The 16,280-nt window shown below is 38.8% G+C and overlaps 1 protein-coding gene across 1 annotated transcript in view; it reads right to left on the reverse strand.

Annotated features, from left to right (window-relative positions):
• Positions 1 to 4,211: 4,211 nt before the first annotated feature.
• The window catches only part of SLC39A12 (solute carrier family 39 member 12), a 69,317-nt gene continuing 57,248 nt past the window's right edge, over positions 4,212 to 16,280 (reverse strand). The window contains exon 13 of the mRNA XM_060293676.2: positions 4,212 to 4,507. Coding sequence (XP_060149659.1) covers positions 4,379 to 4,507 — 129 coding nt within the window. The 3' untranslated portion in view covers positions 4,212 to 4,378. The remainder of the gene's footprint in view (positions 4,508 to 16,280) is intronic.

Raw genomic sequence — 16,280 nt, forward strand, 5'->3', positions numbered from 1 at the left:
CAGAGAGGATGGTAAAAATTGTTAAGATTGCTGGACCAGAAATCTGAGATCTCGAGCTGAGTCCTTGGTCAACGCCTTTACAGAGGTAAGAGCTTGGGCTGTCATTTAGACTCTCCAAACCTCAACTTCTTCTCTATAGAGGCTGTGTGTTGCAGGGATTGAGGTCACAGATGCTGGAGCCAGCCTGCCTTAGCTCTGAACCTTGGGCAAGTTAACTGACCCCTCTGGGCCTCAGTTTCTTCATCTGTAAAAGGGGGGATGAAAAGAGTGTTTCGCCTATACTTCCAGGCTTCTTAAGAGAATTAAATGAATCTTATAAAGCACCTTTAATAGTATCTGGCACCTCGGAAGCACTATAAAAAGATTTGCTATTACATCACCATTATAAAATCAAAGAGTTGAATTAAATCTCTGAGGTTGGTTCTTGCACCAGCATGCTGGGATGCTGTGGGCTGAGTCTAGGGGCACTCTGCATAGCTATTTAAGGGAAATACTGAGATTGTGAAACAAAACTAATCCATAAACCAGAAATCCTGGATACTTTCCAAAATTTTGTGTAAAGTCAAGGGTAGGGGTGGGAATTGGTGAGAGCCTGGGTGGGTCCCAGCTGGCAGCACCTGTCTCTGTGGGCAGGGGAAGAGGAAGATCTTCCTCTTTTTATACTGGTCAATATGACTAGAGAGATGGAGGGATTTATCATACAAAGAAAGAAAGCCTCTGAGAAGCAAGAGGCTTTGCAAAGCGGGTTAAGCAGTGGTGGGGGGGATGGGCTGTGAGGTGGGGGGAAGGTCCGTATGATAAAGTCTGTCTCTGAGACATGAATGTTGTGGTAGGGGGAGGGCAGGTGTGCAAGTACATTTCACAGGCCCTTCACATGGGCTTAGATCACTTTGGATTTGGAAAACTCTCTTTGGCTTCTCAAACTTCCTATGATTTCCAGTGGGTTTTGAGATGCGCCTATGGAGGTAAAAGCTTGACCATGGGGGGCTCATTGCCCCACACATGGGTGCTAGGGCAGGTAGGAACATCCACTGGGCGAGTTGGCGCCGCTGTCCATGGTGCCCCCGCTGTCCAGGGCAGCTATGTGTACCTCCAGCTGGAGGGCACCTGCCCTGTTTGAACAAGCCAGCACTCCCGAGGGTGACGCCTCATGGACCCTGGACTCTTTTCAGAGCTGGTCGCATTCCCTCAGCAGCAGGTGCAACAGGTACACGGGCAACAGGGGCAGTGGGCTGAACTCCTTCGGGCTCTGAATTGAAATCAAGTTGTGACCATAGCCATGACCTCAGACAGGTTCCTCTCCATCAGCTTCCCTTAGTCAACCTCCAGATCCTTAGAAGTGTGATCAGGTGGAACATAATAGGTTTTGCTTATAGTCAGGGAGTTCGGGATTGACATATACATACTACTATATATAAGATAGAAAACCAACAAGGACCTGCTGCATAGCACAGAGAACTCTGCTCCATGTTATGTAACAACTAAATGGGAAACAAATTGAAAAAGAATGGATACATGTATATGTATAACTCAATCACTTTGCTGTACACCTGAAACTAACACAACAGTGTTAATCAACTATGCTCCATATAAAATTAAAAGTTTAAAATAAAATAAAGTGAGTGCCTCTGGGCAACAAGAATAAATAAATAAGATAAAGAATAAGAGAGAGGGGCTCACACTGGGTGTAAGCATTATGACACTTGGAGGGAGGTTTCCCAGAGGAGATGGCAGACTGGGGTCAACCAGAGGGCCCCCCACCATCTCTCCGGCTCTGGAAGTGAGTCAAGGTGAAAAAACAGTAAGGAAATAGTTGAGTGACTGGTTTGGAGGCTTGAGTAGAAGATTGTAAAGACATAAAAAGGTTTGATCTCCATTCCCTACCAAGGAAAGACATTTCCATGAGCCGAGGTACAGCCCCGAGAGGTAAACTGTGAAAATGTGATAAAAGAACGGGATACTGATGATGATGGTGGTGATGACGATGTTGATTTAATATTTATCGAGCCTTCAGTATTCTCCAGGCACTGTGCTTCAGGAACAGTAAGCATCTCATACTGACCCCACCACAATCTCACAAGGCAGGGTCTATTTTTAGCCCTATTTTACAGAAATAAAAATTGCTCAAAGAAGTTCTAAGTTTATTAAGTGGCATTGCTGGGATTCCAGTTTAGCGCCTGAATTCTTAATGCACACAAGAGCCCCAACCTGATCGGTCCAGTCTACCCTAGCAACCAGCATCATCACAATCCAACCCTTCCCCTCCAGCTTCGAAGAGGAAAGGAAGTTGTCAAAGTGCAGTATCGGGCTCGCCTGCTGGCGCAGTGGTTGAGAGTCTGCCTGCCGATGCAGGGGACACGGGTTCGTGTCCCGGTCCGGGAAGATCCCACATGCCGCGGAGCGGCTGGGCCCGTGAGCCATGGCCGCTGAGCCTGCGTGTCCGGAGCCCGTGCTCCGCAATGGGAGAGGCCACAGCAGTGAGAGGCCCGCGTACCGCAAAAAAAAAAAAAAAAAAAAAAAAAAAGATGTTTAATTTAGCCAAGCCCCAAACTACTCTAAACTTGAACCGGGAACAAACTCATCCATCAGAGTTTTTCTAACTAAACTGGCTTAAGTTAAGGCTTCACGCCCAAATCAGAACGTGCTCATAGAAACCCAAACACGGTTGGTTCCAGGTGCTTCTTTTGCGTAACCTCCACACCACGTCGGCCTGTACAAAGCGGTTTTGTTCAGCGACATATTATCTTCCAATAAAAGGACGACAAAGCTCTACGTGTCGGGGCCGCTTACCTTTCAAGGCAGAGATGAATAAAAGTGCTACCTGCGAACTCTTCATCCGGTAACTCCCGCGGCCGAACCGACGCTCACAGGCAAGGTGGAAAGAGCAGGGGCCTTCAACCTAGGAACTCAGGTCTAGTGTGAGGCTTGTCGGGCGTTAATCAACTTAATGGGGCAAGAGTCGTGCGCCTGCTCTTTCCTGACGCCAGGTGTGTCTGGTCTCCATCACGCCAGTGAAGCTCGGGCGGGGGGCGGGGCATCCAACCAGCAGTCTCAGCATCACCTGCAAGCAGTTCAAAATCAAGCCCCACCGCAGACGTACAGCCTCAGAAACTCTAGGGATGAAGCCCAGCAGTCTACCCTGGGAAACACCCTCCATCGGTCCTAATGTCTGCCGACGCCAGAGCACTATTGCATTACGTCATGATACTCCCTTAAATGAAGCTCTAACGACAACTGAAGGAGAAACCCCCCTCATTCTGAAATCAAAGAAAGGTTGAAGAAGATTGTGTTTGGGTGCACGTGGCAAAGACTCTCTACTGGTAAGTGAGGAAGTAGATGTATTTGATGCAGCGCCATGAGTCATTCTGGCAGTAAAATGGGCTTTTTTCCCTTGTCAAGATATCTCATTAAAAAATAAGAAAAATAGTAGGCATCTGTTTTCCAAGAAAAATGACTAAAGCCAGAGTTATTTTCTATTTTAATGATTTTGCTAGGTTATCAGGAATGTTGCTTGTACATTTCATGACCTTACCTACTTAAATAATGTTTAGGGTTCTATATTTCCTCAGAAAGAGCATAAAAATATGTTTCACTTAGTAATATTATTCTCATCAACACACTCTGTTAAATCTGTGACACTTTACGCATTACATCTACTGCCCGACTCAAGTTTTATGTTAAAATTTTTTGAATTTCACCTTTTGTTTCCAGTTCTCTTTGCCGAGAACAGATTTCCTTTGCTGCTTATAGAGAAGAGTGCTGACACAGTAGCCTTTAAAATTCCCAAGTTTGCTCATTTATGAGCATTTCTTAGCCAGTGGGTCACATTTTCAGGTGAACTATTCTATATTGTTTTTTTTTTTTTTTAGCGTTGATTCAGAATCTGACATCCAGTAACAGAAGGTAATACAAGCCATCACATTAAAACAAGACTTTATTACATTTGTTTGTAATTTAGTTTGCTTATGGTTTATAATCTCACATACACACAAAAAATATATTATTGACATCAAAGAAGTTACAGCAGATTTTAACCCAACAGACGTTTGTCCACTTCAAATACTACAAACAAACATCCTTTACTAGGGAAAAAATATTTTTTGGAAGTTTACTAGAATTAATTTAGAGCGTATGAGTTACTAAAAAGGTGTGAGTTCCATCACAGTGTTGGAAACTAACAACAAAAATTCAATTAAGTACAACCTGACATTTATACACTATAGAAACAAAATTGCATTATAAAATCAATAAGTTAATGAACTAAAAGACACACTTCACCTAAGATAAAAATATTTAATTTATAAATCACTGTAGAATACAACAAAAGAAACAAAATGATGCCATTGAAATTGATTTTTGAAGGATTTTGAGACTCAACTTATATTTTAATATTTTGTTCATATATAGCCAAGAGTAAGAGGGAAAGCCAACCTAGGGTCAGTCCAAAGTTCTGCAGGAGAAACATCAACCACGGTCGCTGTGTTTGAACATGAGTCATTTCAGGAAGCTAAAAAAAGAATAAAAAACCAGAATAAGATCCAGATATATTCACTGCTGGGAAAAGTTTGGTGGGAAAACATGAGAGACTCTGTTATTCAGAACTTAATAACCTTTCAAATTCCCCAAACAGTTACAAAATGTTTAATACCTACTCTTACCAAAATTCTAAAACATTAGATAAATTAAGCCATTTGATTTGGTTAGAAGGATCTTAGTGATACCAGAAATCTTAAAATGACAGACCTATCAACGGAAAGCAAACCCAACTTATTTTTATTTTTGGAAAATGCTTCAATGTGCAATAGATAATAAATGAAAGGTATCATTTTTGATCGTTCTGTTGGGTTTATGAAGTTGCTAAATTCACTGGCTATTACGAAGCACATACTTGTTTCTTTTCAAAATGATGACCGAGGTCTTCCTGACCTTTGGAACAATAAAGGCATCATCTCCTAAGGCTATATTTTATTCTCGGAGAGAGAAATGGCAACCGCTTTATGTTTGTGAAATGCCGTATGCCATTTAGAGGGAAACGTTCACTCAAGCATCTGTGTGAAATGCCTCACTGTGTTTGTCTCACATTCTTTCGAATCCCTCACCCTGAGAAGGTCAGAGCGAGTATATCTCTCTCATGACAGTCATTTCTATTGGCGCACAGGCTCAGGTCAACATGGGTTGGAGACTGAACTCCGCCTTGGCACTGCTGACGTTTGGGGCTAGAGGATTCTCTGTTGTGGGAGTTCTCCTGTGTACTGAAGGATGTTTACTTAGCAGCATCCCTGATTTCCATCCACTAGACATCAGTTGTACGTCTGCCCCTAGTCATGACAACCAAGAATGTCTCCAGACATTGTCAAATGTCCCGTGGGGGCTAAAAACCACCTCTGATTGAGAACTCCTGGGTTCTTTTACCTAGCAAGAGAAAGGTCAAATGTAAAAAGTATGCAAGGGCTTTAGATGTATGGCAGTGGAGAACAGGCTGACGTAGTTTTTCATGCCTGTATGGGAGCATCCGGTATATACATACCTTTTCAGATTCTTTTCCCTTATAGGTTATTACAAAATATTGAGTAGGGTTCCCTGTGCTATGCAGTAGGCCCTGTTGATTATCTATTTTATATATAGTCGTGTGTACATGTTAATCCCGAACTCCTAATTTATCCCTCCCACCACCTCCCTTTCCCGGTTGGTAACCGTAAGTTTGTTTTCTGTATCTGTGAGTCTCTTTCTGTTTCGTAAATAAGCTCCTTTGTATCATTTTTTTAGATCCCACATATAAGTCGTATCATATGGTATTTGTCTTTCTTTGTCTGGCTTACTTCACTTCGTATGGTAATCTCTAGGTCCATCCATATTGCTGCAAATGGTATCCCTTGCTTTTTTTTTTAATCAAAATAATTGGCTCTGTGATAATGTGCCATCCATTCAGGGGTACCTTCTAGCAGCTCACCTTTCCCTCGAGGCCTTTCAGGATGCCCTGGCAGAAGGTCTTATGTGACATTTGCTTTCATTTACATCCATTTTATCATGCCCTTTCTTATATCTTTCCCCCTCTCTTGTTTACTCCTCATAACCCTGTAAGAGGTAAAATTATTAACTCCTTTCAGTTATGAGGAAACACTGGCTCAAGGAGGATGATGACTTATCCAAAGGCACACAGACATGATGTCAGAACCAAGACAAGGAGCCAGGTCATCTCATTATTGTAGAGGATATACAAACACCTACAAAGACCAGCTTTCTATCTGAAATTCACCTCTGTCTATTACGGCCAATACATTTCTAACTAATTAGAAAAAAATAGAAAATGCAAACACTAAAAATGTCCCATTAGGCATAAACTAGCCATTGCATGTGATAAAAATACGTAGTAGAATATACAGATATCACACTGCCTTCGTCATAAAAGACATCACATTACGGATTCTGTTTTTAAGGCAGACGATATGCACTGGAAAAAAAGCTATAACAGACTAACTTTGTACACCTATAGAAACAGACAAACAATGAAAATCAACATTTCAAAACCCTTTAAGGAGATTCTCACCCTGATATGGAAGCTTTGATCTCAATTTGGGTGGCCTGTCTGAACTTCCCATGTCCACGTGGTTTGGTAAGAAAACCCAGCTAAGCTTGCTTTTGAGACAATACTTGGCCCTCTTTTGGATGACTGTGGATGATATGTGAACCGTAATATCTCTTGGGTACATACCAAAATACCAGAGAGTTCTGCAGAAAGTCTTTCCAAAAGATACAAACATAAAATGCCAAGGCTCAGACCACATCTGATCACAGTATTTCACTTGCTCCAAATCTACCCACATTTAAAAAAAAAATTATTTATATTTTATTTATTTATTTTTGGCTGCGTTGGGTCTTCATTGCTGCATGTGGGCTTTCTCTAGTTGCGGCGAGCGGGGGCTCCTCTTCATTGTGTGCGAGCTTCTCGTTGCGGTGGCTTCTCTTGTTGAGGAGCACAGGCTCTAGGCACTCAGGCTCAGTAGTTGTGGCTCGCGGGCTCTAGAGCGCAGGCTCAGTAGTTGTGGCACACAGGCTTCATTGCTCCACAACATGTGGGATCTTCCTGGACCAGTGCCTGAACCCGTGTCCCCTGCATTGGCAGGTGGATTCTTAACCACTGCGCCACCAGGGAAGTCCTACTCACATTTTTAAAATAATTTCAGTCAGCAAATTTTGAAGGAAAATAAAGGTCCATTTGAATTAATTTTCAAGAGCATTTATTGTTCTTTTCCTCTTTTTAAAATGCCCAGCAAGAGGTTAAATGCCACCATTTTCCCTGGCTTTCGAGTGAGAAAAGACCCCTTTTCCTCCAGGGCAATTAAATTCTGTTATTGAACAGTTTTACAGATGTTGATTTATAACCTAAGACCAGAGGGGTGAAATGATGGATAGAGTGTGTTAACACTGAAGTAAAATGTAGAGAAAAAAGATGAGAAATGTTAGTAAAACAGCCGTGCCCAGAGATAGCACTAGGAGAAATGTTCTTTCGATTTCTTCCAGATATTCGGAAACCTTGAAGTACAAAGTCCTTCCTTTTTAACCTCCATGCTTGGCAAGTTCCTCAAGTCAGATCAGTGAATGTCAAGATATGATAGTCAAGGTGTTGTAATTTTCTGGAAAATAATCTTGAACTCAGATGCAACTCTTTAACATACCACTAAGTTCTTTTTTTAAATTTTCAATCAGGCACAGGAAAGAAATTCCCTGAGATGCGCAAAGCCCACATATTGACAGTGATTTTTCTACAGATAATTGTCCTTGCAAGTTCTATTAACTAATTCAGAGGTAGTTATGATGGTCAACTGCTGACTAGGATTTCTGAACATTTTAGAAAGTGATAGTAAATAAGTGTTTTACACTTGAGTCCATCCCGATAATTGTATCCTTAGTCAAACTGAAGCTTTAAAATGAATGTTCACAGAGAAGCTAGAACACATCAGGAAGGAAAGTGGATAAATACTAATATCATGTACCATGTAGTAATTAGATACTAGGGAGGACTTGTCACAAAAAAAGGGTGGTCTTTAAAATATCCTCTGAAACTAAGATTCTGTCTCTCCTTCTTGTACATCTAAGGTTCGCACTCCCAGGCCATACAAAGACTTCTCTGTCCATTTCCACTGGTATTCTGAAAACGCTTCCTTGTTGGTGTCATTAAACATCAATTACTGGATTTTGCAACATTTACCTTCATTACGGTTCACAAATGTACATGCTAAAAAAGAAATCTCAGTGTCCATATTTCTATTGATATAATACACTAAAAATTTCAAAGGCCTTTCATTATTAACAATGTACAATTCAAATATAGAAGTTCAACATTCATTTGTGGAAGACACTTGGCGATATCCCTTATGAAGGTAAAATTGCAATGCAAATATTCTTCCCCTCTCAGGAATCCATAGCTTTTGGCGTCACCAACTTTCAAGAGAAATGATATGTTTCTCCATTCATGAAGCACAACTAACAACTGGTTTGTGCCATCTTCTTTTCAGAGGGACCTTAAGACCCATCGTGCACACTGAGTCGGGTATGTATTTGCCTTTGGTAAGAAGAACCATGCTTATTCCTAAGAAACATGATGAGGAAAAAAAACCTCAGAAGCCTTTTTGTAGGGTGTCCTAATAATGTTTAAACTCTTTAGGGGCACACATGCAATGGGTTGGTCTGTCACATTTGTAAATGGCTTAATTTTGTCCTTGCAGAAGGGTCGCTTCTAAGAACAAAATGGAAACTTGTTAATGGAAGTCACCATTTGGTTGGCAAATCTGCAATGATCTGTTTGCATGTGCAACTGTACACTTAATAGTTGTGTCACCTACAAATTGGCACTTGCCAGCTACCTCTAAGGATTAAATTATGAGCCGATGCGGCTGCTGACCTTCTACACCTCCTGAAAGGAGTTCAGGGTGGAGATCAGAAATGAGGTGCTCTGTGCTCTGGAGAAAACTGGCACAACAGGTCCTCAGATAATTAGATATTTTCAGGAGATGATTTTATGAGCCCAAATCTTGCATCTCCTCATATCTAGAAAAAACACTAAAATCCTTCATGCTGACATCTGCTCCTCGTGACTAGCTAATCATGAGATTAGCAGAAACCTTCTGCAAAAGATATGTGCTTGATTGCATGGACTCCCCCTTCACTAAAACCACATCTATACTGACCTTCCCCCCCACCTCTCTGAAGCAGTTTCTCAGAGCTATCTGAAATGCTGTCTCCCGGGCTATAGTCCTCATTTTGCCCCAATAAAACTTAACTCACAGTTCTCACGTTGTGCTTTTTTTTTCCCGTCGACAGTTGAATATCGAAGACTTCTGGATTCTGGTATGGCATGTAAGGAGATTACAAGTCACCAATTCATCCTAACAAGCGAAAAGCTGAACAACCTCAAAGATTAACCAGCCTTCTTAGATATGTCAGAGAAGTGAGGTCACAGGGCAAACTGCTGGCCTACATATTGAAAGACAAGAAGACACAGAGAGAGAATCACAATTCACTGTAGCAGAAACCACAAGCAGGAACTTTTGTAGGAACCAGCGCCAGGGTAGGGAAACTGGAGCTGTAAGTGATGGATCGTTAGAGGCTGAGTGTAGACAAGCCTAAGCGTTAAAAGCTTCAGGGGGAACCAGTCTTAAGGAGGCCTTCCACCCACACACTTTTGTGAATTTTACTGAGAGGAGCTCTAGCAGGTTCTCACAGTGAATATTGGAGAAAAATGCCGTCAAGCTTCCAGACTTCAGAGCAAGGAAAGTTATCAGGGAAAAAGATGGGCATTAGATAAGGAAAAAAGAGTCAATGCTCCAAGAAGACGTAACAATCCTTAATGTGTATGCACCTAACAACAGCATGTCAAAATACATGAGGCAAAAACTGATAAAACTGGAAGAAGAACTAGATGGATCCATTATAGCTGGAGACTTTAGCGCGCCTCTTTCAGAAACGGACAGATCCAGGAGGCAAAATATCAGTAAGATCAAAGTGGAACTAAAGAGCTGGACCGTCAATCAGCTGGATAAAATTGACATCTACAGACCACTCCATCCAATCACAGCAGAACACACATTCTTCTCAAGCTCACGTGGAACATTCACTAAGACAGACCACATTCTGAGCCATAACGCTTAATAAACTCAGAAGAATAGGAATCATACAATGTCTGATCTCAGATCGCAATGGAATTAAACTAGAAATTTATGACAGAAAAATAGCTGGAACATCCCCAAATACTGAAGATTAAACAACACAGTTCTAAATAACATGAGTCAAGAAGAAATCTCAGGAGAAATTAATATTTTGACCTAGATGAAAATGAAAATCAACTTATCAAAATTAGTGGGATTCAGTGAACATAGTGAATAGAGGGAAATTTATGATTGAATGTATATGTTAGAAAAAAAGAAAGATCTAAAATCAATAATCTAAGCTTCCAATTTAGGAAACTAGAAGAAGAATAGCAAATTAAATCCAAAGAAAGAAGAAGAAAAGAAATAATAAAAATTACAGCAGAAATCAATGAAATTGAAAACAGGAAATCAATAGAGAAAAATCGACAAAACCAGAAGTTGATTCCATGAAAAGAGCAATAAAACAGATTAGCCTCTTCCAGGCTAACTAAGAAATAAAGACAGAAGACACAAATTACCAATACCAGAAATGAAAGAGGGGACATCACTAATAAATCCATGGACAATAAAAGGAAAATAAAGGAATATTATGAATAACTCTATGCCCACAAATTTGATAACCTAGATGAAATATACAAATTCCTTGAAAGACACAATCTGCTAAAACTAACACAAAAAGAAATAGACCATCTGAACAGGCCTATTTCTATTAAAGAAATAGAATCAATAATTAACAACCTTCCAAAGCACTAGACCCAGATGTATTCACTGGTGAATTCTATCAAATATTTAATGAAGAAATTGTGTCAGTTCTCTACAGTCTCTTCCCAAAGAAAGAAGCAAAGGAAATACTTTCTAATTCATTCTAAGAGGCCAGAGTTGTCTTAACACCAAAACCAGACAGAGATATTACAAGAAAAGAAAAATAGAGAGCAATATTTCTCATGAACAGAGTTGTAAAAATCCTCAACAAAATATTAGCAACTCAAATCCAACAACGTGTAAGAAGAATTATATACCGCAAAAAGGTGGGATTCACCCCAGGCATATACAAGCCTGGTTTAACATTCAAAAACCAATTAATGTAATCTACATTCCAATATCAACAGGCTAAAGAAAAATCACATGATCCTATCTATAGATGCGTATAAAGCATTGACAAAATTCAACACCCATTTATGATAAAAACTCCCAGTAAACTAGGAATAGAGGGAAATTTCCTCAAATTCACTATGAACATCTATAAAAAGCTTACAGCTAACTTCTCACTCAATGGTGAGAAACTCAAAGCTTTCCCATAAGAACAGGCACAAAGCAAGGATGTCCCCTCCCACCACTGCTTTTCAACATCGTATTGGAAGTCCTAGCAAATGCAGTAAGAGAAGAAAAGGAAATAAAAGGTAAAGAGATTGGGAAAGTGAAAATAAGACTGTGTTTATTTGTACTTGACATGATCATCTATGTAGAAAATCCAAAAGAACCAACAGCAAAGCTCCTGGAACTATTAAATGCTTATATCAAGGTTACAGAATACAAGGTTAATATACAAAAGTCAATTGCTTTTCTATTTACCAGGAATGAACAAGTGGAGTTTGAATTAAAAATATATTACCATTTATATATTTATATTAGTACCCCAAATGAAATACTCAGGTATAAATCTAACCAAATATGTGCAAGATCTATATGAGGAAGACTCTAAAGCTCAAACAGAAGATGTCAAGGAAAAACTGAATGGAGAGATATTGCATGTTTATGAATAGGAAGACTCAATATTGTCAAGATGTCAGATCTTCACAACTTGATCTACAGATTCAATGCAATCCAAATCAAAATTAAAATCCCAGCAAGTTATTTTGTGGATATTGACAAACTGATTCTAAAGTTTATATGGAGAGGCAGAAGACACAGAATAGCCTACACAATATTGAAGGAGAAGAATAAAGTTGGAGAAGAACGTCAAGACTTACCATAAAGCTACAGTAATTAAGACAGTGTGGTATTGGCAAAAGAATAGACAAACAGATCAATGGAACAGAGTAGAGAGCTCAGAAATAGACCCACATAAATATAGTCAACTGATCTTTGACAGAAGAGCAAAAGTAATAAAATGGAACAAAGTCTTTTAAACAAATGGTGTTGGAACTATTGGATGTGCACATGCAAAAATAATGAATCTATACACAGAACTTTCATAAAAATTAAGTCAAGATGAATCACAGATTTAAATGAAAAACAAAATTATAAAACTACTGGAAGATAATATAGGTGAAACCTAGATGACCTTGGGTTTGGTAATGCCTTTTTAGATACAACATCAAAAACATGATCCACAAACGAACTCACTGACAAGCTGAAGTTCATTTAAATTAAAAACTTCTTCTCTTGATAACATCAAGAGAATGAAAAGATAAGCCAGAGACTGGGAGAAAATATTTGCAAAAGACACATCTAATAAAAGACTGTTTAAAATATACAAAGAACGCTTAAAATTCAACAATAAGAAAACAAACAACCCAATATTTAAAATGGGCAAAAGAGCTGAAAAGACACCTCCCCCAAGGAGGTAGAAGGTATATCGATGGCAAATAATCATATGAAAAGATGTTAAACATCATATGACTTCAGGGAATTCCAGATTAAAATGGCAATGAGATACTGCTGCACACCTATTCGAATGGCCTAGATCCAAAAAACGGACAACACCAAATACTGGCAAAGATCTGAGGCAACAGGAACTCTCATTCATTGCTGGTGGGAATGCAAAATGGTACAGCCACTTTGGAAGACATGTGGCATATTTTTTGCAGAACTAAACATTCTCTTATCGGTAAGATCCAGAAATCACATTCCTCAGTATTTACCCAAATATTTTGGAAACTTATGTTAATAGAAGAACTTGCACATGGATGTTTACAGCAGTTTTATTCATAATTTCCAAAACTTGGAAGTAACCAAGGCATCCTTCAGTAGGTAGATGGATAGGTAAATGGTGGTACATCCAGACAACTGAATATTATTCAAAGCTTAAAAAAAAAAAAAAAAGCTATCAAGACATGGGGAAAATGTAAATGTATATTACTAAATGAAATAACAGGCAAAACTATGGAAACAGTAAAAAGATTAGTGGTTGCCAGGAGTTAATGGAAAGGGAGGGATGAACAGGAGGATCACAGAGGATTTTTAGGGCAGGGAAAATATTCTGTCCGATACTACAGTGGTGGAATACATGTCATTTGTCAGAACCCATAGAATGTACACCACCAAGCACGAATCCTCATGTAAATATTGACTTTGGATGCTAATGATGTATCAGTGTAGTTTCATCAATTGTCACAAACATATCATTACAGTGGTGTGGGATGTTCATAGTGGCGGAAGGTGTGTATGTGGGAGTCAGATGGGAATTTTCTGTAGTTTCTAGTCAATACTGCCATGAACCTAAAACTGCTCTAAACAATAAAGTTTATTAATTAAAAAAAATCCATTTCCTAGTTACACTAACCACATTTCAAGCACTCAGCATAGTCACATGTGGGTGTGGCCACCATCTTAGACCATGCAGACAAAAAAAATTTTTTTTTTATTATCTAAGCCCAGTGTAAATTAAAGAAACACTCAGCATGGCCTATAGGCTTACTGGGAGAAACATTATAATGGTTATGGATCATCTGGTATCGATTATGGATCTAATGATATTTCTTCTGTTCCACCTATACCTTCCTATTTTCTAAGAGTAAAACTAGAAAAAAATGAGAAGGAAAAACTAAAGAATATTTTGAGTTACTGGATTGTTTGGTGGCTACGGCCAAACTACAGAGTGCCATTTCAAAGTCTTTTATTTATACTCAGAACAGGAAGATATTTTTCCAAGTATTTTCCATAGTCTCATAACACTAATACACTTAGATTTGTTTTAATCATCACTGCTATGAAGATCCACTGGGAGAGCTCTACGTTGTCTAGCACATGAGAAAAATTAACTTTTGAATATTCACCCACTCACATATTTATAACAATGTTAATTTTTCAGTTTTTCTCTTGACTTTTGAAGGGTCATTTGATGATTGTTCATTGCTAACATGTTGCTAAAAAATGATTACAAAAAGACATGTAGGAGTTCTGTTAAACAGAGAGGTAGATAGATTACCGTTTTAAATGACACCCCAAAAGTTTATCCAGTGTTTGCGAAACCTAATAACTCAGTCTGTATAATCTTTTGTCTATGCACTGTCTCCAAGAAAATTTTCTGAAGATGTCATCCATGAGATCACAACTTGCTGAAAAAACTAGTAAAGCAGAAAGACTATTTTGCCTTTATGAATCCAAGAGATAGATGCACTGCTCTTGTCTGTCTGTCTTCTCCCTTGTGTTGGCTGAGCAACTTACTTGTGTGAGTAAGTATTCCACCACAGACACAATCACATTACCTTTTTGTTTTTCTTTCAGATTGTGGCTCTTCATAGCAGTGATCATCTCATACATTCAATAAACTTTAGATGAATTGTAAACAACCTATGTTACTCCGGATGAGCAAACAAGATTGTATCTGGCATTCACTGTCACAAACTTCACAAAAACAGGTAAGTTGCTCTAGTGAATGAAAAAAAATCAGATGAGGATCAAATTTGTCATTCAGTCCTCAGCAACAATTTAGGAAAATATCATCCTTTCTAACTCTGAAAAGCAGTAGAGATTTCTTTTATTTACTTATTGTCATCAACATAGGTTTATCTATTCATGCAACTTAAAATTGAGGAAGAAGAGAAAACAGTGGATAGAATTGCAGCAGATTTCTGTTTCAGTGAGCTTAAAAAACAAAAGAAGAGAAATGAGCTTATGTGATTAATGATGGAACCCTTTTGACTTGTAAATGTCTTTAACTTACACAATTTTATTCACCATAGAATTACATTAAAAAATTACTGTTTATGAAACATGTCTTTCCATAAGCAAAAATTTGTTACCCAGTACTAATATATACTTTTTTACTCTCGAGCTTTTAAAATACAATTGAGGGCTTCCCTGGTGGCGCAGAGGTTAAGAGTCCGCCTGCCGATGCAGGGGACACGGGTTCGTGACCCGGTTCGGGAAGATCCCACATGCCACAGAGCGGCTAGGCCCGTGAGCCATGGCCACTGAGCCTGCACGTCTGGAGCCTGTGCTCCGCAATGGGAGAGGCCACAACAGTGAGAGGCCCGCGTACCGAAAAAATAAAAAAATAAATAAAATACAATTGAAAAATTCAGCAAAGTTGTAACATCAAAACCAACACACAAAAATCCATTGTGCTTCTATATCCAAACAATGAACAATCTGAAGAGGAGGGATATTAAGGAAACAATTCCATTTGCAACAGTATTGAAAAGAATAAAATACTTAGAAATAAACTTAACCAAGAAGGCACAAATAAAGGGAATGACATCTCATGTTCATGGACTGGAAGACTTAATATTGTTAAGGTATCACTACTAGGTAAAGTAATCTATAGATTTAATGCAATTCCTATGAAAATACTAATGACTTTTTTTTTTTTTTTTTGCAGAAACAGAAAAATCCATCCTAAAATTCATATAAATCTCTAGGGACACCAAATAGTAAAAACAATCTTGAAAAAGAACAAATTTAGAGGTCTTGCACTGCCTGATTTCAAAATTTACTACAAACCTACAATAATCAAAAGAGTGTTGTCTTGGCATGAAGACAGACATACAGGTGAATAAACTACAACAGAGAGCCCAGAAATATATTCTTGCATACACAGCCAATTGATTTTCAACAAGAGTGCCAAGACAACTTGATGGGGCAAGAACAGTCCTTTCAACGAATGGGGAAAACTGGATATCCGCACACAAAAGAATGAAGCTGGACTCCTACCTTACACCATATACAAAAATTAACCCAGAATGAATCAAAGACCTAAATGTAAGAACTAAAACTATAAAACTCTTAGAAGAAAACATAGGGGGAAATCTTTGTAACATTGGATTTGGCAGTGGTTTCTCGGATATGTCACTAAAAGCTCAGGCAACACAAGAGAAACATAAAAGTTTGACTTCATCAAAATTTAAAACTTTTATGCAACAAAGGACATTACAGAGTGAACAGGCAATCCATGGAATGGAGAAAATA

The sequence above is a fragment of the Globicephala melas genome, chromosome 2, assembly GCF_963455315.2.
Source record: "Globicephala melas chromosome 2, mGloMel1.2, whole genome shotgun sequence".
Taxonomy (NCBI): Eukaryota; Metazoa; Chordata; class Mammalia; order Artiodactyla; family Delphinidae; genus Globicephala; species Globicephala melas.